A 25,840-nucleotide genomic window follows, 5' to 3' on the forward strand; every position below is an offset into this window, starting at 1 on the left:
GGCCTGAAACCAGCATGGATCAAAAGGAAAATACAAAAGAACAAGTGAAATGCTGTGACCCCAAACCCTTCCCCCAGTCATCCAGCTCAAATTCTTTCCATGGACTTGTGATTCTTAGAAATGAATCTCAAACAGTTAGGAAAGGGGCAGGCAGATGGATCTGTGCCTGCCCTTTTCGCTTCAGGAGCAATTTCCTGTTTGCATAGGACTGGGAAGGTTGAGTCTGTACATCCCACACAGCAAGACCTCCTTTCCCTTTTAAATTCTGAAGGCTTCACCTGTCACTCCCTCTTATTTCTGTGACTGCAGAGTGCAAGGTTTTGATTCTCTGCCCTGGGGGCAGGGTGTGTCATCTTTGAGTATCAGGACTCATGGTGAGGGGATAAATAGCAGGTAATGTATGATCTCAGTAAATCCTGATTGACCTTTCCCACTGATAGATTTGGAAAAGTCTGCTCCTGGGACACAAGGGCAGTACTAGCCCTGAACTCTCCTAAAATTTCTCAGGTCTAGTCAGGAAAAGTTTGGCAGCATAACTATGTCAGTTAAGAGGGTGAAAAATCATAATCCCAGGGGCTGTCAAAATTCCTAGTGTAAACATAGTTATCCTGGCAAAACCCCCGACAGTAGAGCCTGTGACGTACAGCTTATTTCAAAGCACAGGGAGCTGTGAGAATTTAGCGCTTCTCCAAGTCAGAGCAGGATGGCCCAGTCACAGGTAGATGCTGTAAGCAGATAGAGCACGCTCTGGAATCTGCCTGAGCAGAGAAGTGAGCTGCCAAATGCTAACATGTTTTTACTGAGCATGTGTAAACCCTTTTTTTAAAGGCTCATAACTTGGCCAAATTGATGTGTTTTCATAGGAGCTGCAGTAGGCACATCCCTGACACCAGCGCATCCTCTATCAGATTTCAAGTATCTGCTCCAAAGTATTGAGGTGCTAGAGCTTCTAAAAATTCTCATTTTGTATAGGAGGGCCATTTTGAAGAGGAAGGTTGTGCAGTATTTCTTAAAGGCAGTCATCCCCTGGACTCACCTAATCTTTCTTGGAAGATTTTGTTCCATAGCAGGATGCCCTCAACCAGTAGGTAAAATAATCCTATTCTCTGTCTGTCTGAGACTGGAAGCTATTTGGAGCAGGGACTGCCTAGTCTTGTGTCTTTGTTGGCACCTCACTCCATGACCTTTCCTTTATTATCCAAACTATTCACATTCCATTCAAGTGATTTTATTAAATATTAACAAACTTTCATATCTATGCATGATATTAACATGGTTTGACATTGTGTTTAGCTCATAGCTGTTATCAAATAGCTTCCTAACTCTGTCCACTAAAAGAGTTTCCTGATAGGCTACTCATATCAAATTAACTATTCTATATATAGGATTCCTTATACCACATTCATCACTGCAGTTTCTGAGCACCTTTCAGTAGTGCAGCAAGTGATACGGCTAATATCTGTCAAATGTTTGTTCTGTCATCATCTCTCCAGGGAGAGGAGTGTTTTTGTTTTTGGAAGTTTTTTTAAAATATATATACACACACATTGCTATGTGTTCATGTTCGAGAAACTAAGGCCAAAGACATGTGCCTTGCACTTAGAGCGGAAGGTGGGGTGGTTTGTGATGGTCCTTGGTTCCTGGGAGAGAGCTTTCTACAGTCTTGGGCCAGCCCCCAAGACAGCTCTGTCTCTCTTGCAAAGATGAACTTTGCCCTTATGGTAGAAAGTTCCATTGTCAGAGGAGTCAAGATGTCAACTATGATCTTCATCCTGGAGTTTGACTCTTTTAGATACCCTCAGCCCAGGCCATTGAGTGCTTTGAAGATTAGGACCAAGACCGGGGTAGTCCATTATTTTTTTTTTTTGTCATGGTCCAAATTTCTTAGTCAAGGTCCAGACTCCAGAGACAATAATTAATAATAACAAGTGAGTGATTTTTGGGGTTCGTTCAAAAGCATTTGGTGCTCTGGATTTGGCGCACAGTCCACCTAATGACTACTTCTGACTTAGATCATAGAATCATAGAATATCAGGGTTGGAAGGGACCCCAGAAGGTCATCTAGTCCAACCCCCTGCTCAAAGCAGGACCAAGTCCCAGTTAAATCATCCCAGCCAGGGCTTTGTCAAGCCTGACCTTAAAAACCTCTAAGGAAGGAGATTCTACCACCTCCCTAGGTAACGCATTCCAGTGTTTCACCACCCTCTTAGTGAAAAAGTTTTTCCTAATATCCAATCTACACCTCCCCCATTGCAACTTGAGACCATTACTCCTCGTTCTGTCATCTGCTACCATTGAGAACAGTCTAGAGCCATCCTCTTTGAAACCCCCTTTCAGGTAGTTGAAAGCAGCTATCAAATCCCCCCTCATTCTTCTCTTCTGCAGACTAAACAATCCCAGCTCCCTCAGCCTCTCCTCATAAGTCATGTGCTCTAGACCCCTAATCATTTTCGTTGCCCTTCGTTGTACTCTTTCCAATTTATCCACATCCTTCCTGTAGTGTGGGGCCCAAAACTGGACACAGTACTCCAGATGAGGCCTCACCAGTGTCGAATAGAGGGGAACGATCACGTCCCTCGATCTGCTCGCTATGCCCCTACTTATACTTATACTTGTAGATCTTTAACTTTATTTGATATTCTGTGGAAAGCTAGCACAGGGAGTGAAGGACTGGTCTGATGTGTTTGTGGTAGCCTGTGTTGCTGAGAAGTAGTGCTTTGTGACAGCTGGAGTTCCCCAAGGCATGAAGGCTTCATTGTGAGGCATATTTCATTGCTGGAGCCCAGCCACGAGGTGACATAGGTGTGTGTAACTGGGGCTGGGTAATCCATCTCCAGGATGGAACAGAGGTTAACCAGCTGGACATGGCAGAAAGTTACTTTCAGGTGCTTGACATCAGTGAGGACTGATGACTGAGGGCCAACTTAGGTCTGTATATTTTCATTGCCGCCTTTGTTAACGTTTGTGTAGGACGGCTCAGAGCCTGATATTGTTCATCTCTGTGGTACGGGTATTCTTCCACTTACAGAGAGAGTAAGACCATAATCCTCTGGGAGCACTGTTGCTACTATAGGATTATCTCTTGGGATTCACTAAGGTACATTGCTGTTTTTCAACCTTTTTTCATTGGTGAACTCCCTCTGCCCCCCCCCCCCCAATTTTTGACTGGATGTGCAGATACTGTTGGAAATCTTAGACATAGTCTGCGGCCCCCCGGGGTCCTCAGCTCACATGCTGAGAACCACTGGTGTAGGAAGTTAGTTATAAATAAACTCTGTGAAAACAGGATATTCATCGGTCTTTGTCATTGTCACAGTTCATGGCAGCTGCACCTGTATTCTCCCTCTGAAGTCCAGCAAGGGCACCTCTCCTAGGCTTCTCTCTCTCCAGCCATCATCTCTCTTGGGCAGCGACACACATCTCTCCCCCCAGGTTGCACAGTTCCCTGCTTATGCTGTGAATTCCCCAGCAAGTCAGATCACTCATATCATGCTAAAAAGCTTACCAAAGATCACCTTCTCCCATCTCCACAAGGGCTCTGGTCAGTGTCAGTCCTTCCAGCCATTCCCTAGGGATTGGGCCCACACCCTGGATCAGAAAAAAGGCTCTGAGTCTGTTTAAATTAGGCCTTTTATCCAACAGTCCTTTGTCTGTCTGTCTGTCAGCCTCTGGCAAATGCAGTTTGAACTAGCTCATGCGGGCATCCCCAGGGATGGTAGTTCTCCGGAGGTGTTACCACCTGAGTGAATTTGCCTAATCACCCCCCCAGTGTTCTTAGTTTCATACAATCCCTCGCCCAAATGATACATAAATTTAGTACAGTAATGACAGGTTTCAGAGTAGCAGCTTTCAGAGTAGCAGCCGTGTTAGTCTGTATTCGCAAAAAGAAAAGGAGTACTTGTGGCACCTTAGAGACTAACAAATTTATTAGAGCATAAGCTTTCGTGAGCTACAGCTCACTTCATCGGATGATGAAGTGAGCTGTAGCTCACGAAAGCTTATGCTCTAATAAATTTGTTAGTCTCTAAGGTGCCACAAGTACTCCTTTTCTTTTTGAGAGTAGCAGCTGTTAGTCTGTATTCGCAAAAAGAAAAGGAGTACTTGTGGCACCTTTAGAGACTAACAAATTGAATGCATCCAATGAAGTGAGCTGTAGCTCACGAAAGTTTATGCTCAAATAAATTTGTTAATCTCTAAGGTGCCACAAGTACTCCTTTTCTTTTAGTACACTAAATCTCCCAAAGATATTGCAGGAGATAGCTGTCAGTGTTGTGATTGTGACAAATATGGCACTCATTTGATTTGAGGTAGTTGAAACAAATAGTGATCAAAGGAAGTTTAATCTGTGTCCAAAGTATTTCCTTGAATAAAATGAGCACAACCTAGTTGGGTCTGGCTGGCTCCAGTTTCCTGTGTAATTTCTGAAGCATTATTACACTGGCCCCTTGTTGTCCGCATGTCGTAGCCTGCAAAAATCTCCTGCAATTGCTCAGCTAGTAACATGATCACAAAGCAGTGTCTCATCATACCGAATAGTTGAGTTTCTGTGGAAGATCATTTCTTTCATATGAGTGCATAAAACCTACTGCAATGCTTTCAACCAGAGCCTTCAGGAAACTTTCTGCTAGTGAATGCATTGGGCACCAACTCCTCAGTATGAGAGACAAGTTAAGTTTTTCTTTCTGCTCTGCTTTATGCTCTTCCCCCGATCAAGCAACAAACAAAAATTACCTTGTAGAGACAGATTTCAGAGTAGCAGCCATGTTAGTCTGTATTCGCAAAAAGAAAAGGAGTACTTGTGGCACCTTAGAGACTAACACATTTATTTGAGCATGAGCATCCGATGAAGTGAGCTGTAGCTCACAAAAGCTTATGCTCAAATAAATTTGTTAGTCTCTAAGGTGCCACAAGTACTCCTTTTCTTCTTGTAGAGACACTTTGTGGTCAGTGAATCCACTTCAGGTTCCAGCCATGCTTCCTTTCAGTCACTGCCTAGATTGTTCTCATGATGCTGGGATCCCTATTATTTCTGAATGTTGCATACGGTTTCAACAGCCCCATGCTATCTGTTTCTTTTCCTCTGATTCTGTCTTTTTTTTTTCACCTTAGTTACCCTGGATAGGAGCCCAGCCTGTTACACTTCTCTTGTCTGGCCTGCTTGCTTTGGTGCTGCAGATGGACTTGTCCATGTGCTGCTTGCCCTTTACCTACCCCCCTTGGCTTGGAGCTGGGAGAGCAGCGCCTTCTCATAGCTGGGGGAGTGTAGACTTGTGTGCCAGTCTTGTCACCTTTAAACGTACAGCACAACTGTTAAGAGCATCTCCAGATGAGCATTCCTTCTCACATGGGGACGCTAAGTCAAGAGGGCCTGTCTGGTCACTGGTGGGTGTTTGGTTGATTTCCAGTTCTAATTCCAGGTCACCTGAGGCCGTTCAGAGATTGGGAAACAAGAATAACTAATGACTGGAAAAAGTCTCATATGAAGAGATTGAAAAGATGTAAACTCTGAATCCAGCATACAATTTCAGGAGCCGCTCTGTTTCTTTTCCTCTGATTCAGTCTTTTTTTTTTTTCACCTGAACATTTTCTCCATTGACTATGTAGGGGTATGATAAAAGAAGAAGGGGTATGATAAAAACATACAAAATATAAATGGTATTGAAATGGGGCATTTCCCTTCCCGCTTTCAAAATACAGGGACAAAGGGACGCTCAATTCAATTGAGAGGTCGCAAATTTAAAATTCATGTAGAAATACTTCTTTACAACACAGACTAAGACTGTGCAACTCATTGCCACAAAATAAACTCTTGCTCTCGGTGATAACAAGATTCAAAAAAGGATCAGACATTTTTATGAATAGCTAGAACCAGACTTGTCCTAATGAATATTTTAGGAAAATTGTGGAAGAGATATAAACCCTTGATCTTTAGGGCATAAGCCAACTTCTAACTATTGGAAGTTAGGCAGAAACTTTCCTTGGGAGCAGATTATTCTGTAAATGTCAATAGCATGGTTTCTTGCACCTTCTTCTGAAGCAACTGATGATGGCCACTTTCGGATGCAGGATACTGGATTAGAATGGCCCTGTGGTCTGATGCATTCTGCTTTGGAAGAATGCCACTGCTATGCCCATTATCTCCATTGCGTGTCATTTCCAAATGTTTGCTTCAGGTTTTTGGTGGGTGATGATATTGTAAACTGAGAGGCCCTCGGAGCGTTAGGTCTCATGGATACAGCTCACATCCTCCAGCACAAAAATTAATCTCTTGAAGCATTCTAGGTGTGTTTCTAATGACTGCATTAAGTGTCACGCTCTGCAGACTAGCAAGGGAAGTCTGTTTACTTGTCCCCTCTACTGGAACTGCATTGTCCACCCCTTGCTCCTCTTGTGCTCTTCCAAAACAAGCTTTATTTATACCTTTCTGCCTGCACGGGTTCATCCAACCCTAAAGCAGGTAGGACAGTACTATTACAAAAACTTCATAGCAGTCTCTTAAAGATCCTCTGAACAAAAGGTACATGCTTCTCAGAGATCAAAGGAAGCTACTGAGGATTTGCATTGCAGGGGGAAAGACGCATACACATTTCAGTGGTAACATGGAAAATAAATAAATAAACCAGCTCTCCTCCTCCTCCTCCCTCCCGTCACTACTGTTGCAACCTCTTAGAGCTGGCCTACTGGATTTACTCAGTAGCATCAAACTCCATTTTATTAATCTGTATTTGAACATCTGTAGTACCTTTCAGCTGAGGATCACAAAGCACTTTAGAAGCATTAACTAAGCCTCATAACCCTGTAAGGTGGCAAAGGTAAGGGATCTTTAGTGTTTGCTTTCCCTGCCACTGAAATGCAGTAGTGTCTAGGGTAGAACTAAGCAACTTTTTAATAGATTTTGACAATTGAGGAGAGGAAGATGAATAGAATGTAACCATCTGAGCTGGGATTTGGTCAGGGAGCAGGAATAATGTACACTTCTATTCAGTTGCTCTGGGATTTTTCCATAGTAGTTACCATATAGTAACTCTGATTTAAAAAATCAAAATTAACAGACAAGGAAAACACAAATCTGATATTTGGATTTTATTAAAACATTTGATATCTCAAAATCATGATCTGAAACATTCAAATTGGCTTGGGTAGGAACAGTGTTATGGGGGCTAAAAATAAACCAAACAGTAGTGAGGAACAGCAGTGACATGAGTTTGAATGACCTCTCGGGTACAAAGTTGGGTGGTAAGGCCAGTGTTCATTAACATCTTTCTTAATGATCTGAAAGAAGTAAACAGCATCCAGATGTAGTTCACTGATGATACCAACTTGATAAGGACAGAGAAATAATTCTGAGGAACCTAGAGATACTGGGAACGTAAGCAGGAAATTACCAAATGAGATTCAACATAGAAAAATGCAGCTAATACATCTTGGGGAAAATACTCTGCAATGAGGATTGCAGAAAGAGAACTAAGGGTGACAGTGGGCTGTGAATCAGAGATGAGTTTGCAATGTGATATGACAGTAACAAAGCCATTGCAATAGTGCAGTTCTCAAATTTCATTGCACTGTCATCCCCCTTCTGACAAGAAAAATTACTGCATGACCCCAGGAGGGGGGACTGGAGCCTGAACTTATCCAGAGCCCCGCCATCCTGGGCTGGGGGGCAAAAGCTGAAGCTCGAGGGCTTCTGCCTTGGGCAGGGGCAAGTAACCTTGGCCCACCTGCGCAGGGCTGAAGCCCTCAGGCTTCAGCCTGGGCCCCATCAAATCTAACAGCAGCTCTGGTGACCACATTATAATGGGTTCATGACCCACTTTAGGGACCCAACCCACAGTTTGAGAACCCCTGAAATAATGGGTTTCATGTCCATAGGCTTTGAATTGGGTAGCCAAACCTGGCCCTGGATGTGGACAGGAAATAAGTCCGCATCTCTCCTCCTGCTTCTTCCATTAATTTTTCCAGCAAATGTAACCCTTTCCATGCCAGAGCACATCTTTTATGTGCCCGCTATTCACACCATTGCACCAATTAACCTTTCAGAGCCAGAATGCATACCTCCATTTCCCTTCTCTGGAGTTTATAAGATGGGCTCACCTGCAAGTTCAAGGCATTTGTGAACTTGAAGTATAACAGTCTTAGTTTTCACATTCTTTCTAAAAACAAAGGAAATTTCCTGACCCAAAATGTTAAGATATTAGTGGTTATATTATTTAAACAAACATTATTAAAATGTTGTTTGTTTTTTTAAAAAATGGTTGAAAGCCTGGAAATTCAGAGTGAAGATTTCAGATTGCTGAGCCTGTACCCACCTAATGTGGCCTGTCTGGCTAATTTTGTGAACTGCACCTTTGAACGTGAAATCTCTTGGCATGGGTGTCTGGAGGGCAGGACTGGGAATCAATTCAAGATGGCGGTAGGGTTGCCAACTTTGTAATATTTAAAAACCAGACAGTCCAGCAGGAGTGCTGGAACCTCCCCTGCCCCTTGAGGTCCCACTCCTGCCCTGCCCCTTCCCCCTGAGGCACTTCCCCCCCATTACCTCTTTTTCTCCCCCCACCTCCATCGCTCACTGCTTTTCCCCTCTTCCCCCCTCCATGCAGGTTCTGGTGGGACTCCCCTGCAGAGCCGGGGCTGGGAGCTGCAGCCACCCAATTCAGGTTAGAGGTGGCCTGGCTGAGTAGGGACTGGCACGGGTGATGACTTGATGCCTCCCCACCTGCCCTGCCTGCAGCGACCAGACTTTGGGTGTCCAGTCAGTAGATCTGACCGGACACAGTCAGGTGCCCTTTTTGACTGGACTTTCCTAGCTGGCTGTCAGAGGGAATAATGCATCTTCTAAACAGAAAGCAGGTTTTGCTCTTCCTGTGTGAAAAGCTAACAAACAACCCTGCTTTCCTCCGTCTGAAACCCCCTGTTTTTCCAACCCCAGACTTCATATACCTCTTCCTCCTTCATATCAGCCACCAGCACTCCTCTAGTTCACCTGGTTTTGTAGCTAAAGAACCAAAATGTGCCTGTTCATACTGTATAGAATAGTATAAGGAAGCAGGATCTTTCGGCCAGGGCCTGTCTCTGGCCATCACCTCCTTCCCAACGCCAGGCTGGCTTCTTCCTGCTCCGCTCCTCTCCAGCCCCAGCGAGATGAAGCTTTTTGGATGCTGGTCTCTGGTTCCTCCTAAGATGGTTGAGAGAAGAAATACATGGAGGAATGACAAGTATTAACCGCTAGGGTTGGTACTGTGGAGTTGCACAAATATGGAGTTTGCATAGCGTCATCTTGGTGCTGTACTTCCGAAAACATAGGCTTTGCTGTTGCACTTGCCAAGGAGCAGCTTTTAAAAATCATGTTCAACGTTTTCATCCGTCTACAGTGACGGTTCTTCACGGAGGACTAGCCCCTGGAAAACATGACGTTTGTAAAGCTGTATCCATTAGTGGTGAGCAAAACCTCCCTAATTTAGCTTAGTCTCAAACTTTCAAAAAAATTCACCTTTTGGCTGAGACTAAACAATTGCAAATATTTCAGTATTTGATAGTGAAAGCTACTGTAAGTACTGGAGATGTCAGAGCAGGAAAGCTTTCTTGTGAGGCTTTTAGTCATGTCTATTATTTGCATAGTGACTCTGTCGACTGCTTTGAAAATTTACCTGCTGATGATGTTTATGTAAAACATGCATCACCTGTGCCAATTTTCCAACAGTATTTTAATCTCTGGGCTCTGGTGATTCAAGCTTCCCTCTTAAGTTTTGATTTGTACACAGGCTCTTGTTTGTTCTTGCTGCAGTTTACACTTTGTCCTCGTAATGTAAATTGATCGGGATTAAGGTTGCCTGCAAGCAGCATGGCTGTTTCACCTGTCCTGCTAAACAGCAAAGAAGTCTTGATGGACAAAGGTAAATAGGTCATCAGAGACTGTTGCAGAAGCAGCAGGGTCAGGGAGGGTGGATCGTGTGGTAGCAGGAGAGGTCTATTGGCTCCAGTTGAGAGCAGGGAACTGTAGTGCCAACTCTTGTGACTCTACCATGAGTCTTGTGATATTTGGTGGTTTTTTTGAAGCTCCAACTCCTGGAATCAGGTAATTACACTAGAATCTCAGCTTTCATTTAAAAAATAAGCAAATTCCTAACCCTCCTGGTTGCAGAGAGAAGCTTGAAAATCCAATCAGAGTGCCCTGGAAAGGCTCAGAAACCAGAAGGCAAATGAAAAGACGACAAACCACATGTATCCCTTTTCCGAAAGTTAAATGAATTTTAAGCTAATAATGATTTTGGGGGGTTGACTTGGATATTTTTGAAGGTTTGGGGTTGGTGATACTGAACAAAGTGGAGCAGCTCTGCTGCTGAGCATGGAGGGCACTTTATAATATAAATATTGAAAGACCTGTGTGTGAAACAGGGCACTGAGTGCTCAAGTCATTCCACTCCCATTCCTGGTTATTTCTGCAGTGGTAGTTCACACACACATGCAGATAAGGGATGACAGTTAACGAGGGAGAGGATTGAGAGGACGACGACTGCCATGGTGGAATGTCCTGAAACGTGCTTAATATCCTGTGTACGTTTTGTTAGTTTGTCTTTGGATTTTTAAAAGTGAAAGATGTTGACCAAAAGAAGAAAGTCTTGAGGTTTGAGAGCATCACTTGCCAGAACAGTTTTGATACACATATGTGGGACACTGGGAGACATACCATTGACTGTGACTGTTTGCTCATTGTTGAGCTTGCTAATGACAGTAGCATGCAACTAAGTTCATCTGCCCCGGTATTGGAGCATGTGCTTGTGAGAAACATTCTGTGGAGGCTGTTCAGACTCAAGGCGATCAGAAAGCTCTTAGAAATTGTGTTCTTAGGAGGGAATTGCTCCGGTATGGCTGCCGGTCTCGTAATGGAATAGTGTGGGAAAGCAGAAGATCATGACTGCAAGCAGGATGCCAAGTGAGCTGAGCCCCTTCACTACAACTGTCTTTTTGTCAAGTGTTTATACAGTCCCTAGCCCAAGGGGTCCTGGTCTGTGAGTAGGGACCCAAGGTGCTACCACAAGACAAACAATAATTTGCCAGATGGAAACTGGCACCTTCAGCCACCTGGTTTTAATCCATTCATGTCTCCTCCTGTTGTTTGTTTGACTCTTGGCCCCAGGACAGCAGTGTTTTCTTCCTCTTGATCCATGACTTTGAGGAGGAAGTGGCTGGTGGGTAAAGTTGAGCAAAGGGGCTTTCCAGGGACTTGCTAAAGAAAGTGGGAGGGACCCTGGTGATACTTTTACACATGTAATGAACATGCAGAGTCTTCCACCTACCTGACTCTTCTGTGTTGAATGGTTAATTCATGTTCTCAGGCCAACTGTGCAATTAAACCAAAGAGAGGAAAAAGTCCAAGTTAAATCTAATTTGGCCCCATCTTGTTTTCTGTTAATCTATGCTGTTGTGTGTCCGTCTGTCCCTGGAGAGTGTGGGGGGGCTTGCTGCTCACTGAAGCCTGCATAAACAATATCCTTGTTAAGAGCTGATCGGTTTAGGAAGGCCATGTGAAGAAGCCAGCCTGCCAAAGACAGTGAAAACTGGTGCTGTTGCCTCCCTCTGGGCTTTAGCCCCTCCTCATTAAGCTGTTCCGGGCTATTGATTGGGAGCTTGTGTTTGGAAGAGTCTTACTTACTCCATGCATTATCTTGACAGATTGATCAGACCTGATTGAGAACCTCTTAAAGAAACGAACAGCTGTAATGGGAAAGTTGGACTCTGTCATCCGTTAGGATGATTCTGGGAGTGAGAAGAACAAGGCTGACATCTTGGAGCAATTGTATTTACAATTAACATGGCTGAAAACGATTGCCTCTATTGATCCCCCCTTCCTGCAATTACAGCCCCATTGTTTACATTCCAGCACTTCGGTTATAAAAAGGAAATTCAATAATTATTGCATTATTTAAAGTTAAAGTGCCACAGAGTTTGCTGGCTACGCTTGCTGGTTGATTTAACGTTCAGTAAAATCCATGTTGAACTCTCCATCTTTAGGCTGAACAATATTGGCTTTTAATGAGACTTAAAGGGGTGGGGGAGCAAAACCCAGTCTGCTGGGTGTTTGTCTGGGTTGTTTATGGGGGAAACTCAAAAGCACTTCAGAGCAGCCAAAGGTATTGTCTATTCTTCCCTCTTCACCACAAGGAACAGCCTCATGGCCACCAGAGAGAGCACGTCTGGGCCCAACCACCTTTCATCTTACTCTAAACCCCAATGGGAACATCTCCCCTCCCTTGCTTCCCTCTACTGGCATATGTGGGGCACACAGGGGAGATTGAAGGTTCAAGGGGGTTATTGATAGGCCAGTAATGAGGTAGAATGAAAAGCTTTTCTCCAAAGTATGAAAAGACTGTGATGGGTCTTATCCTTTCTGGGTAAGATGGCTTGCTTTTTCCAACAGGCTGACCCAGGACTCGATTAATAAATAACTAAAAGAGGATAAAGTAATTAATGCAAATAAACATGGATTTATGGAAAATAGATCCTGTCAGACTAACTTGATATCTCTTTGAGATTACACATTTGGTTGATAAAAGTAATAGCATTGACATAATGTACTTAGACTTCTTAAGGTATTGGACTTGGATTCCCACAGGGATCTGTTCTTGGCCCTACGCTATTTAACATTTTTATCAATGACCTGGAAGAAAACATAAAATCATCACTGATAAAGTTTGCAGAAGAAACAAATTGGGGAAGTGGTAAATAATGAAGAGGAAGATCACTGATTCAGAGCAATTTTGATTGCTTGGTAAACCAGGCACAAACAAACAGTGGCTAAATGTAAATATATATATATCTAGAAACAAAGAATGTAAGCCAGGCTAACAAGTTGAGGGACTTTACCCTGTGAAACAGTGATTGAAAAAGATTTGGGGGTCATGGTGGGTAATCAATTGAACATGAGCTCCCAGTGTGACTCTGTGGCTAAAAGAGCTAATGTGATCCTGGGTGCAGAAACAGGAATCTCAAATAGGAGAGGTACTGGTATGACCTCTGCTGGAATCCTGTGTGCAGTTCTGGCCCCCACAATTCAAGAAGGATGTTGATTAAATTGGAGAGGGCTCTGAGAAGAGCCATGAGAATGATCAGAGGATTAGAAAACCTGCCTTATAGTGATAGACTCAGAGCTCTGTCTATTTATCTTAACAAAGAGAAGGCTAAGGGGTGACTTGATTAGAGTCTAAAAGTATCTACGTGGGGAACAAATATTTAATAATGGGCGTTTCAGTCTAGCAGAGCAACAGAACATGATCCAAGGGCTGGAATTGGAAGCTAGACAAATTCAGACTGGAAACAAGGCGTAAATTTCTAACAGTGCGAGTAATTAACCATTGGAACAATTTACGGATTGTCATGGTGGATTCTCCATCACTGGCAATTTTAAAATCATGATCAGATGGTTTTCTAAAAGATTTGCTGTTGGCATCATTTTGGGGGAGTTCTCTGGCCTGTGTTTTACAGGACGTCAGATTTCAGAGTAGCAGCCGTGTTAGTCTGTATTTGTAAAAAGAAAAGGAGTACTTGTGGCACCTTAGAGACTAACAAATTTATTGGAGCATAAGCTTTCGTGAGCTACAGCTCACTTCATCGGATGCATTCGGTGGAAAATACAGTGGGGAGATTTATATACACACACAGAGACCATGAAACAATGGGTTTTATCATACACACTGTAAGGAGAGTGATCACTTAAGATGAGCCATCACCAGCAGGGGGGGAGGGGGAGGGAAAACCTTTCATGGTGACAAGCAAGGTAGGCTATTTCCAGCAGTTAATAAGAATGTCTGAGGAACAGTGGGGGGGGGGGGGGGGGAGAAATAACATGGGGAAATAGTTTTACTTTGTGTAATGACTCATCCATTCCCAGTCTCTATTCAAGCCTATGTTAATTATATCCAGTTTGCAAATTAATTCCAATTCAGCAATCTCTCTCTGGAGTCTCTTTTTGAAGTTTTTTTGTTGAAGTATAGCCACTCTTAGGTCTGTGATCGAGTGACCAGAGAGATTGAAGTGTTCTCCGTCTGGTTTTTGAATGTTATAATTCTTGACGTCTGATTTGTGTCCATTCATTCTTTTACGTAGAGACTGTCCAGTTTGACCAATGTACATGGCAGAGGGGCATTGCTGGCACATGATGGCATATATCACATTGGTAGATGCGCAGGTGAACGAGCCTCTGATAGTGTGGCTGATGTGATTAGGCCCTATGATGGTGTCCCCTGAATAGATATGTGGACAGAGTTGGCAACGGGCTTTGTTGCAAGGATAGGTTCCTTGGTTAGTGGTTCTGTTGTGTGGTGTGTGGTTGCTGGTGAGTATTTGCTTCAGGTTGGGGGGCTGTCTGTAAGCAAAGACTGGCCTGTCTCCCAAGATCTGTGAGAGTGATGGCTCGTCCTTCAGGATAGGTTGTAGATCCTTGATGCATTGGAGAGGTTTTAGTTGGGGGCTGAAGGTGATGGCTAGTGGCGTTCTGTTATTTTCTTTGTTGGGCCTGTCCTGCAGTAGGTGACTTCTGGGTACTCTTCTGGCTCTGTCAATCTGTTTCTTCACTTCAGCAGGTGGGTATTGTAGTTGTAGGAATGCATGATAGAGATCTTGTAGGTGTTTGTCTCTGTCTGAGGGGTTGGAGCAAATGCAGTTATATCGTAGAGCTTGGCTGTAGACAATGGATTGTGTGGTGTGGTCTGGATGAAAGCTAGAGGCATGTAGGTAGGAACAGCGGTCAGTAGGTTTCCAATATCGGGTGGTGTTTGTGACCATCGCTTATTAGCACCGTAGTGTCCAGGAAGTGGATCTCTTGTGTGGACTGGTCCAGGCTGAGGTTGATGGTGGGATGGAAATTGTTGAAATCCTGGTGGAATTCCTCAAGGGCTTCTTTTCCATGGGTCCAGATGATGAAGATGTCATCAATGTTGCGCAAGTAGAGTAGGGGCATTAGGGGACGAGAGCTGAGGAAGCGTTGTTCTAAGTCAGCCATAAAAATGTTGGCATACTGTGGGGCCATGCGGGTACCCATCACAGTGCTGCTGATTTGAAGGTATACATTGTCCCCAAATGTGAACATCAGACTAGATGATCTTAGTGGTCCTTTCTGGCCTTGGAATCTATGCAACATTATCTTCAAGGAGACAGGTTAGATGATGGCAGCTTCGAAGACCCCACATGACTTTTCCAGAGACACAGGGCTCTTCTCAGTGATGCTGTTGTCAGATGTTTGACACGTGCATGAAGGAGTACTATAATTCCTGCCAGGTTCAGTTATTGCTAAGCGGGATTTAAGAATGAGAGGATCCTCTTTAGGGGGAAAAGAAAGCGAAGACCTGCAGAGAGAACTTTGGCAAGAGCATGTTTGCCCCCCTTGTGATATTTGATGTTTTTCTTAAGGTTTCAGCGGTGGGGGCTGTGATCACATCAAAATCTCAGCTTTATTTTTTGGAGAGTGGGGAGGGAGAGAATGTTTGTAGCCATTAGAGTTGTGTAGAAAAATGTAGACAACATGAACCTTAAAGGCTCAAAAGGGCAAAAAAAGACCTAAATTTCTTTTTAAAAACCACATGGTTTGTTCATTGATTGGGATTGGCAGTACTGGGAAATCTTGATTTTGGGGAGAAAATTTTAGGGTGAAGACTGTCTGGTTACAAAAATGACCCGTGAACCCAAACTGGAGACAGGTGTGGGACAGAAGGTCTGGACTTTATACAGTCCGTGCAAACTGTTCAGAGCAAGGTGGGAATTCCTGCTTGGAAGCATGTATAAAGGCAAGGAAATGGAGGGCTTTCAAGGTGAGTGTGTGGAGATCACTTCTTTGTGAGCAATACACAGTTGAAGGACATGGGAGAAATTTAGAGACAGTGAAATTTCTTTTATTGAACCTGCTGCAGTGAAAATAAATTATTTCTTGTTCCTGCAGACATCTGGACAGGCATGCCCAGCAAGGGGTTGGTGGTGAGCAGGCCACCCCCTTTCAGCAGTCAGGCAGCATGTGTTCTCACTGTAGTTAGTTTCCCCAGCTTCTCAGATGGCTCCAGGAAATTCCAGCAGGGGTTGCAGGTGTGAAAGGAGATTTAAGATGAATTGAGCCAGCTCTAATTTTTATGGAGTACTTGGAACAGGCCAGCATCAGACAGCTGCTTCCACATGACTTTCATTAAGGATCCAAATTCTTGTGTACAAGTATTGTATGATTTATCTATTGCAGTTTATGGCTCTGAGCTATGGGGAGAGGGGGAAATTGAGGCATCTAAGATCTTCTGAGGGCCCTGATCCCTTCCCCTAGTCACAATATTCTGCATACATGGGTCCTAGCCTCAGATTCTAGGGATCGATATTTTGGCATCTTGTCTAGATTAATAGATTATAAAGCCAGAAGGAACCACTGTGATCATCTAGGCTGACCATCTGTATAACACAGACCAGAGAACTCCCCTGAATTAATTCCTCTTTGAATTCACGCAGATCTATTAGAAAAATAGTCAGTCTTGATTTTAAAATTGCCAGTGATGGAGAATCCGCCATGATCCTTGATAAATTGTTGCACTGGTTAATTAATCTCACTGTTAAAAACATACAGTTTATTTCTAGTTTGAATTTGTCTAGCTTTGAGTTCCATCCATTGGGTTGTGTTCTACCTCTTTCTGTGGGATTGAAGAGCCCTCTATTATCAATTTTTGTTCCCAGTGTAGGGTATATATAAACTGTGATCAAGTCACCCCTTAATCTTCTCCTTTTTAAACTGAAACGGTTGAGTTCCTTAAGTCAGTCATTGGAAGGCAGGTTTTCCAATGCTTAATTGTTCCTTTTGCTGTTCTCTGAACCCTCTCCAATTTACTAACATCCTCTAGCTTTGCTGGAGTTCCTCATCACATACAGAGTTACAGCCTGGTGGTAAAAATGGAATCCTTATGGGCATGTAAAGTGCTTTCCACATAACCCCAGTGTCAGGAATTTGTATCTGTGGTATCCAGTGGACCCCAAACTGTGGGGCATACTCCCCTAGGGGGCCACAGAGGAATATTCGGGGGAGCATGTGGCAGGGTCAGGGCGAGCTCCCACCGGGGGCGGGGAGGGTACACCACGCTTCCAGTCCTGCCGGCAGACCAGCTCTGCCCTCATTCCTTCTCTGCCCCCAGTACAGCTCCTCCTCCATCCCAGTTTCACCTTCAGCCCAAGCTCCGCTGCTGAGGAAGCCTTGACTGTGCAGTAATGGAGGGGGGCACGGATAGTCTCTTACTGGTAAGGGGGATGTGACTGGAAAGGATTGTGCACCACTGCAATGGGCAGACTGAATTCAGAGGGCCACATTCTACCCTCCAATTTCCCTGTGTGACCTTGTATTACTACATTCAAATCCAGGGAGAGACTGTCCCTTTGTCATTACAGCAACAGTGCTGTCCTGTTTCCAAGGTTTGTTTCTGAACCCCTACTAGTCAGGAGTTGGAGGCAATGAGGCTGGCTGGCATGTGCTGTCCACCAAGACCTCGCTCACACAGGCTAATGGCAACAGCTGCCAGTGTGCCAGTACGTGTGTGCACAAGGGCTTTTGAAGTAGTCTATATTCTTGGTTTTCTCTTTTGTCCCCTCTTGGGGAGAGGCAAGTGCTAAATGCGACGTATCTGTCCAGATGCCAGCATCCCTGAGGCATGGCAGACTGAAGTGTTTTGTGCCTGCATATGGCTCCTGCTAGCCTTCCTCTTGCAGCCGTGTTTAGTAATTCTTTTAACATCTCTCTTTAACTGACGTTTACCAGTGCATCAATTACAGCAACTCCCGTGCTGGAAAGACGGCTGCGTGAGAGGAGAGGTGCAAGCCTTTGCTCTTTAACATTACTCCTTTCTTTCACAAGACCTCTTAGAGGAAAACTTGTCTCTAATAGTTCTAAAAGAAGAGAATAAAGACCCCTCTTTGGGCACTGATCTTCAGCACACTGGGGAAAGTACTGGATAATGTTGTTCAGTCAGGTATCATTCTTGATATGAAATGAGTCCCATCGATTTGTAATATTAATGTACTGCCATGAACCCTCAGCCAGTTTAAGTAGTATAGAGTGACTGAAGAAAAATCAACCCTGGGGGGATGCGGGGGAGAGGGAGCACTTTAGTTATTTATGTTGACCCTTTGGGGGAATATCACAACATATCACCCTGACAGGGTAGAGCAGGCATGTTTAAAATGATCCCTTTGCAGCAGCAGGTTCCCCCAGTCCACCTGATCCCGCCGGGCTCAGGCAGAATGCCTATCCTGTCACCTCTGAGACTGGAGGCAAGAAACAAGAACTGAAAGCAAGCAAACCAGCTGTCTTGGACTGAGGAGGCAACAGGGGTGGGAGTTCTCTCTCCGCAGGGTTCCCTCCATGGGATCTGAGCAACATTAGGGGAGAGAGGGAGGTTTTTCCAATTTTGCTGGTGCCCAAGCCTCCAGCTATCCATCTTCCTTTTCTCTTTTTGAGGGACTCAAAAGGGAGAGTCCCAGGTCTGTGGCCCCTGGAAGGGCAACAAGAGAGGAGCCACACTACTATGTACTCTGCAGGTGAGGAGCCCTGAGCCTTGGTTCTTGTAATGGGTTAGAGAAGTGAGGCTGCCTTTTTGTGGAGCTTATGAGACCGGCGGCACCAGGACTCTTCCGTAGGGTGGTGGGTGGGAACTGGTTAGCAGATCTCATGGCCACCAGACTTACAGGGCACCATTGACCCTCTAAGGTTTGTTAGGGTTGGGGCTCCAATCTTGTGGAGTCCCTGGGATCTGCTGTAGCAGCACTCCTCTCCAGCAGACTTTAGGATCTTCTAAAATAAAAACAGGGAGAAGTTCCCACAAGGTGAAGTGAAGGTTGCAGGCATAGTCTGTTGTGTGTTTCTAAAAAATAATAAACATTACAAAGCAGGCAATTCAGAGTGAGTGTTGCACTTCCACAACAGGCTAGAGTTACACTTTACATCGCCACCAGATCTTTAACTCGGACACACTGAAGATGGCTCGTGGATTTTAGGCAGAAGAGAGCATTCCGTTCCACTGCCTTGTCACTGGGAAGTGCGAGTCTAGTGTCTTAATGCTACAGTAGGAATTGGCTTCCTGCATAGTATTAGTAATAAACTTACTGTACATATTCAAAAGAACACTTTCAAATTCAAAGCAGACCTGTTAAGCTCAAGTTAGCAGTTCAAATGTGGAAGAGTCGTGTGTTAATTAACAAGTTAAAGATAATTATGTGGTTACGGTGTCCTACATTATTAACCCTATTTTTTAAAGTGTTCTATACCTATGTGCCTGGATATGTTTATCTAGTTTCTGTCTTAATGCATTTATTTGTATTGCAATAGTGTCCAGAGGCCCCAATTGAGATCAGGGCCACATTCTCCTAGGCGCTGTAAACAGTAAAAGAGAGAGAGAGAGAGAGAGAGTCTCTGCCCTGAAGAGCTTGCAGTCTAAATACAAAAGAAAAAAAGGGGGGTGGGGAGGGGAAGTAAGGTAACATGCAAGCAAAGTGAACAATCTGATGGTTGCAAATGTCCTGTTAGCTCCACAGTTTTAAAAAAGAATGGTGGGTGGGGTTTGTTAGGAGGGGATGGGGGTATTGAAGGAATGGAGGTGAGAAGAAAAGGGGAAGGGAAGGAAGGAGAATGGAGCATAGTGTCATTCCTTCTCTCATTTGTTTAAAAATTACATTGTCCACAGTGATAGGCTGTGAACATTTATTATGCTGTTGCTTATCAGAACACAAGCAGACACAACCTTCCAGGACAGATGTTCATGAACAAGAATTGGAAAGTTAGTCGATCAATCCAAGGGTCAATTTCACAATCACTCTCTTAACTGATTTCTTTCACTTAGAGAGCAACTGAGCAGATTGATTTCTTTAAGATGAACTGAAAAATAACATTAAGCAACACTTCCTTAATCAGTCTGAGAAACTACAGAGTTGCACTGTAGGCTGTCTAGTTATTTGAGCATGAGTCTGTGGTTTACTGAGGAAGTAGTCTTAACTCTATGTCTTGGGTTTCTAAATGTCTGGTGGTGGTTTCTTTTAAACTCTAACCGTATTGAAAGCTAATAGGCAGACACAATGGTTGATGCTAATATCTTTACTATAATGGAATATTTTGATCTAACAAAAAACATTTGACATATCACTTCCTTTATCATTCTGACTTCCAGCCTCCAAATGAAACAACATGGTAGATTCCTCCACAGTCTAACTTTCTGATACAAACTTTGTATAAGGAAAACTATCTTTTTCTCTCTTGCTTGAGCAGGATTTTGGTGGTGGTTGTTGTTACAGAGGATCGAATCAGGGTGTATGTTTGATGTGGGAATAAAATGAAATAGAGAACCCAGTTTCTCAAAGGTAAATCTCTTGAGTTTTCTGATTAGCTTTTCTTCTTCATCTGCTAAAGAGCTAGTAATGTGTAGGGCTTCTTCTGTGGCCAGGTACTAGAGATGATAACGTACAGGAGTATTTCCTCCAGGGCTTCAGAAATGTTCTAGTGTTGAAATACATCCAGCTACACACTGAGACACACTTTTGGCATTGTAATCCTTCCCCAACTGCCCTCTTCCACAAGGACAGCAGATGGCTTTGCATTGAGATACTAGATGTTTCCTCATTGAAGGACTGGGCAGGGTTGTTTCTGATTTTTGTGTGTAAGAGTAGGTGTTGTGAGCTGCATGTGTTGCAGTGGTTCATGTGTGTACAGTAATAGGACTTATTCCCCTGAGAAGCTTCACTTGTGACCCTTATGGTTTCTGTCAGAATGTACTTCTGTCTGTTTCTACTTTAAAGTGGAGCTTTGACTAAATCTGATCAATATTTTGCATTCCATGCGTGAAGAACCAGATGTTAGAAGTTTCCTATTGTTGGAAGGCAGGGTAGGAGGGTGGGGGTGAACAGCTCCTCCAGATTTACTGAAATCAATGTTCTCTGAGCGAAGTTGGTTAGTTTTCTTTCGGAACAATATATCCTTTTGATTTTTTTCAAGATGAATTATCGTCTAATGAAAGCTCTTGTTTAGTCTTTTGAATCTGTGCTTTGAGTAAGGGAAAATTCTCATCTGGGGAAAGTTTTACTACACGATGGACCATTAACTGTACTTATCTATCTTTGTGTTTCAGCATTTTCAGTAACGCCCCAGCTAAAAATTGCAGGTGTGTGACTTTCATCCACTTCACTCCTCTAGTGTAATTCTGCAGTAAAATCGCAGTACTGTGTGTGTGACCGCTGTTGCTTCCATGGCAGACTAATGTAGGTCACCCAGGATTTTGACTTCACTACAGGATGCAGCAGCAAGTGAAGCTGACCTGAGAGGGCAGGGTCTCTGACTACAACCCACATCCTTAGAACAGGCACACAGGGAACACCGCAAATGAGCCACATTTATTAAGTTGTTTTAAAATATATTTCCCCAGGATGTAAGGCCCCCCCCGCCCCTGTCAATCAAAGACTGAAAATTGTGCCTCTGTCTCCCATAGAATCCACGTCCATAATACTTTTCTGGAACTTTGCATAGTGGTAGCAATGATCTTGCAACACTCCTGGTCAGGAAATACCTTATGAAAGGCTAGGAAGAAAATTCCCCAGTGTCAGGTTATTCCAGAATTGCCCTTTTCGGGTTCCTTGCACTGTTTCGAAGCAGCTGGTACTTGTTGCAGTCAGAGACAGGAAACTGGGTTAGATGGACTAGGTTAGCAATTGCTACATCTGTGTCTGTTCATTCAGGGTCTTAGAATTTGAAATTTGTACCACCAGGACTTAGAAGGCTTCTTCACTCAAGGGAGCAAATAGTTTTCTTGTAGCCCCATTGAGCAAGAAATCCGGGGCTGGTGGCTGGAGTGTGATGCAGAAATCTGAGCTGGACAGGACAAGGCACTGGGCTGGTTGAGTTGGGCAAGACACTGTCAAATCACTACTCTCATGCGTCTTTTGTTTTTATATCTGAAGCAATTGCTCTTTTTCTGGCTATAGCATAGGCTAAGTTAATGCACACAGACAGTAGAGATTAAGCAGAGGAAAGAGGAGTAAAATGCCCACGAAAGAGAGAGCTCTGGAAAGTTTCTTTGAGGGCAGCAGAGGGATTGGTGCCTTGGTGGATTCTTCAGATACTACAGTGAATTTAATTAAATACATTATGATCCCAAATGAGACTATTCTAATTAGCTGGATCAGGAATGAATTTATTCTCTTCATGCACTCCTTCTGGTCAAAAGCAACAGCTCTAGCTCCTTTCTAGTTTTAAGCATGTCCTTGGCTTGGAAAGATTGTTTATCTCTTCGGCACCCTACTGCAGATCCCAGTCATCCAGACAGAGAGAGTTGGGTAATGTGTGTCTTTAGCAGTACATATGTACCTCAGCCATGGCTGGCAGGTACAACGAGGCAGCGGTCTGCAGTCTAGGATAGCCTCTCCTCATATAGGTAATGCTTTTTGGTGACCAAAGCTTGAGAACGCAGCCCAAGATTGGTTGACGCAAGTTTTCCCTAAGTAGAACAAATGGGAAAGAAGGATTTCCTGGGCTGCTATAGACAGTGAGGAGCAGCTGCCTGTGGGGCTGTGTGCTAAGAATGGACACTTCCGAGCTTGCGGTGCAGGACAATACAGGAGAGGGTTTGGGTTATTGCATGTTGTTGCAGGTTGTTGCAGGTACAGGCAGTAACCAGAAATGGCTTGGCCTGGGAATTCTTCCTTGACCTTTGACCTTGTGTCCCTGCTTCACCTTAGCAGGCAGGAACAAAATGCCATGGGAATGGGGAATGCCAGTGCAGAACCTATGGGAACAGCACCAGCTCAACCCCAAAATGAGAGAGCACAGTGGGGCGGCTTTTGCACAGCTAAGAGGGCGAATTCTTGCCTGTGTCTTTCTCTAAGAATTCTTTGTTCCAGCCTTTGGGATTCACAGCAATGTGGTAAATAACATTTACCCCTTTCCCCAGTGTCCTGGGGACTCTGGATCTGAGAACTGACAGGTTTCATTTGCTGATCAAGGGGGTAAACTGTCCTCCACTGGCACTGGCTGGCTTGGCTATGAGATCTCCATGTGGGAGGGGGAAGCTTTTCTGCAGCTTGCTCTGAATTACTTGAAAAGGAGGCTGTTGCTAGTGCACTTAGTTTCTGGCCATCTCTATCAGATCATCCTACTTCTTTTGTCCATTTCCAAGGGAATGGACCCTGGGGTGGTAGGCGTTAAACCTTCTCTTTACAAACAGAAAACCAGAGGATGCATATACTCGGCAACTCTGCTCTTATGAGCTCTTTCCAGGGTCCCTTGGAATTGGTTCTTTGCAATCAAGGGCTGCTTCTGTTTTATTCCTCTGTTTTAGTTGAGCATTTATCAGATGTAATTGTCTGTTGGACATAAGATCAGATCTCCCTCTCTGATTTCCTCCCTGGAACAGCTTGTTTGAGAGAGACTCTTGCCAAATTCCATACGTTGGTTTTGAACAGTTTTTTAATGTTGGATCAGTCATTTTTCTTTCAGTGAAAAAGCTTGATCTCTGTTGTTGCTGCTGTGCAAGTTCCAGCACATGCTTATCTCCCTGATGACTTTCCATGGAAGCAAAGAGTGGGAAGTTCTGTTTTAACATCCCCAAGTGTAGGAAGACATGGATTTCAGCTTTCTCCATCATTTACTACATTTTGCCCCCTCATCTTCTCCTCTTCCTCTCTTGGGACAGCACCAATCCCTAATATTTGTAGCCTTCCGCAAGACTTCAGTGCCTTTCAGTGATCAGTTGTGGGAGAGGAGCACTGAAGCACAATGCACAATGGGCCCCCATCAGCCTGAAAGGTTGTGTGGTCACTGTCAAATCCACTTTTCCTGCCATTCAACTTATAGTCCTATAGGGCATGAGGCCCCTTTAAGTACAGCTTTCAGCCCTCCCAGACTCCCCTGTGTAGTCAGGCCTCCAAGTGAGGGACACAGCAGAGGAGGGATGGAGGCACTCCGTATCTGCAGGGATGTGTGTGGTAGTGGGCTCACTTCTTTCCCATGTATGATGCTAAACTCCTTGACTTAGTACTTCCGCTCGCACTAGTGGACAGCCACGAGCAGTGAGTTATTGATGATTTGTGTGGGACTTTGGATCAAAAATGAAGGTTGACCCTTATTAGTTATAATTGCGGGCTCTGCTGAGATGGTTTTTGGTGAGATTCAGTGGCTGAGGAATCAAGAGGTTGTCCTGTGCTGCCCTGACCACTGAAACATCATCTCACTGCAGTGCAAAAAGCAGCCTTTCTCTTGGTTCAGATCCACCCTTCAAATGCCCCTTTCCACCAGGCATATGAAAGATAAACTTGGAGAGAGGTGGGTTAACAGACCCATTCATTTAAAACAAAACAAAACAAAAAAAAAACACCCCACCACTCTGGAGTTCTTGTTGGCCCTTTTTGCCCTCCCGTGCAATTTGTAGCTGAAGTGTTTTGTCTGTACGGCTAGATTACAATCTCTTGGGGGCAGTGACTGTGTGTTTTGTACTGTGCTGAGCATACTGGCAGCCCTTTAATAAAAAAACAAAACAAACAGTACTATGCCCACTTGTATCGCTCATCTGCCCAAAGTCAGCCCCGCCTCTCAATAAATGCTGTTGCTGTCAGTCAGTACAATAGTGCCAGGAAATCCCCATTTTTGGTACCTTCATAGTATTCTCAACAGAGGAAATTCTTGCTCTTGTTCTTGTTCAAGGTGTGTTCCTGCTAGTTAGTTTCCAAGTAACCTTTCTGGAGCTTCAAGTGCTGTAGCCCATATAGGTTGGGGATGGGTCATTTTCTAACTCTGTCACTCATGTGTGTCTGCTTTGTTCTTCACAGCACCTTCAGCATCATGAGAGCGGGCTTGAGGGCGAAAGCTGCTATTATCACTGTGTCCTCTGTAACTATTCCACCAAGGCCAAGCTGAACCTTATCCAACATGTGCGCTCCATGAAACATCAGCGTAGTGAGAGCCTGCGCAAACTGCAGCGCCTTCAGAAGGGCCTCCCTGAGGAAGAGGAGGACTTAGGTCAGATCTTCACCATCCGCAAGTGTCCAGCTGCTGATGCCGGTGAGTGGCATTTCTTAGCTATTGCTATTGACTGGTGTATGTTCTGACATTTGACTTGGAGAGTTAGTCTGCAGAATTTCTCAGCCAGCTTCAGAATTTCCTTGTCATGGTCTCTCTTCCTTTTTCGAGGTGATAGTATTTATTATAGTAGCCTTGCAAGCCTCAGTCAGGATCAGAGGCCCATTGTGCTGGGTGCTGTACCAACACATCAGAAAATGTAATCCTAGCCTCAGAGAGCTTACAATGTAGGGCTCCAACCCTGTGAAGACTTGAACACGTTTAATTTCATATGTATGAGTTGTCCCATGGACTTCAGTAGGACTAACTGAATATGTGAAGTTAAATACATGCATAAGTCTGGGACCTAAAATAACTAGGGACATAAGAGGATGAGGGATAAAATCAAATTCAGTCACCTTTAATAGGTGGATATTTGCATTTTTTCCAGATAATTATAAATAAGGTCTTACCAAATTCACAGTCCATTTTGGTCAATTTCACAGTCATAGGATTTTAAAAATCACAAATTTCATGATTTCAGCAATTTAAATCTGAAATTTCAGTGTTCTATTTGTCAGGATTCTAACCCAAAAAGGAGTTGTGGGGTGGTCACAAGGTTATTGTAGGGAGGGTTGTAGTACTGCTACTGTTTCTTCTGAGCTGCTGCTGGCGGTGGCACTGCCTTCAGAGCTGGGCAGCTGGGTAGTGATGGCTGCTGGTCAGGAGCTCAGCTCTGAAGGCGGAGCCGCCACCACCAGCAGTGCAGAAGTAAGGATGGCCTGGTCTGGAATTGCCACCTTT

The 25,840-nt window shown here is 44.2% G+C and overlaps 1 protein-coding gene across 1 annotated transcript in view; it reads left to right on the top strand.

Annotated features, from left to right (window-relative positions):
• The window catches only part of ZFHX3 (zinc finger homeobox 3), a 296,035-nt gene that overhangs the window by 139,618 nt on the left and 130,577 nt on the right, over positions 1–25,840 (top strand). Inside the window, 1 exon segment of the mRNA XM_043494742.1 lies at positions 24,808–25,039. Coding sequence (XP_043350677.1) covers positions 24,808–25,039 — 232 coding nt within the window.

This window comes from Dermochelys coriacea, chromosome 12 (genome assembly GCF_009764565.3).
Source record: "Dermochelys coriacea isolate rDerCor1 chromosome 12, rDerCor1.pri.v4, whole genome shotgun sequence".
NCBI classification, from domain to species: domain Eukaryota; kingdom Metazoa; phylum Chordata; order Testudines; family Dermochelyidae; genus Dermochelys; species Dermochelys coriacea.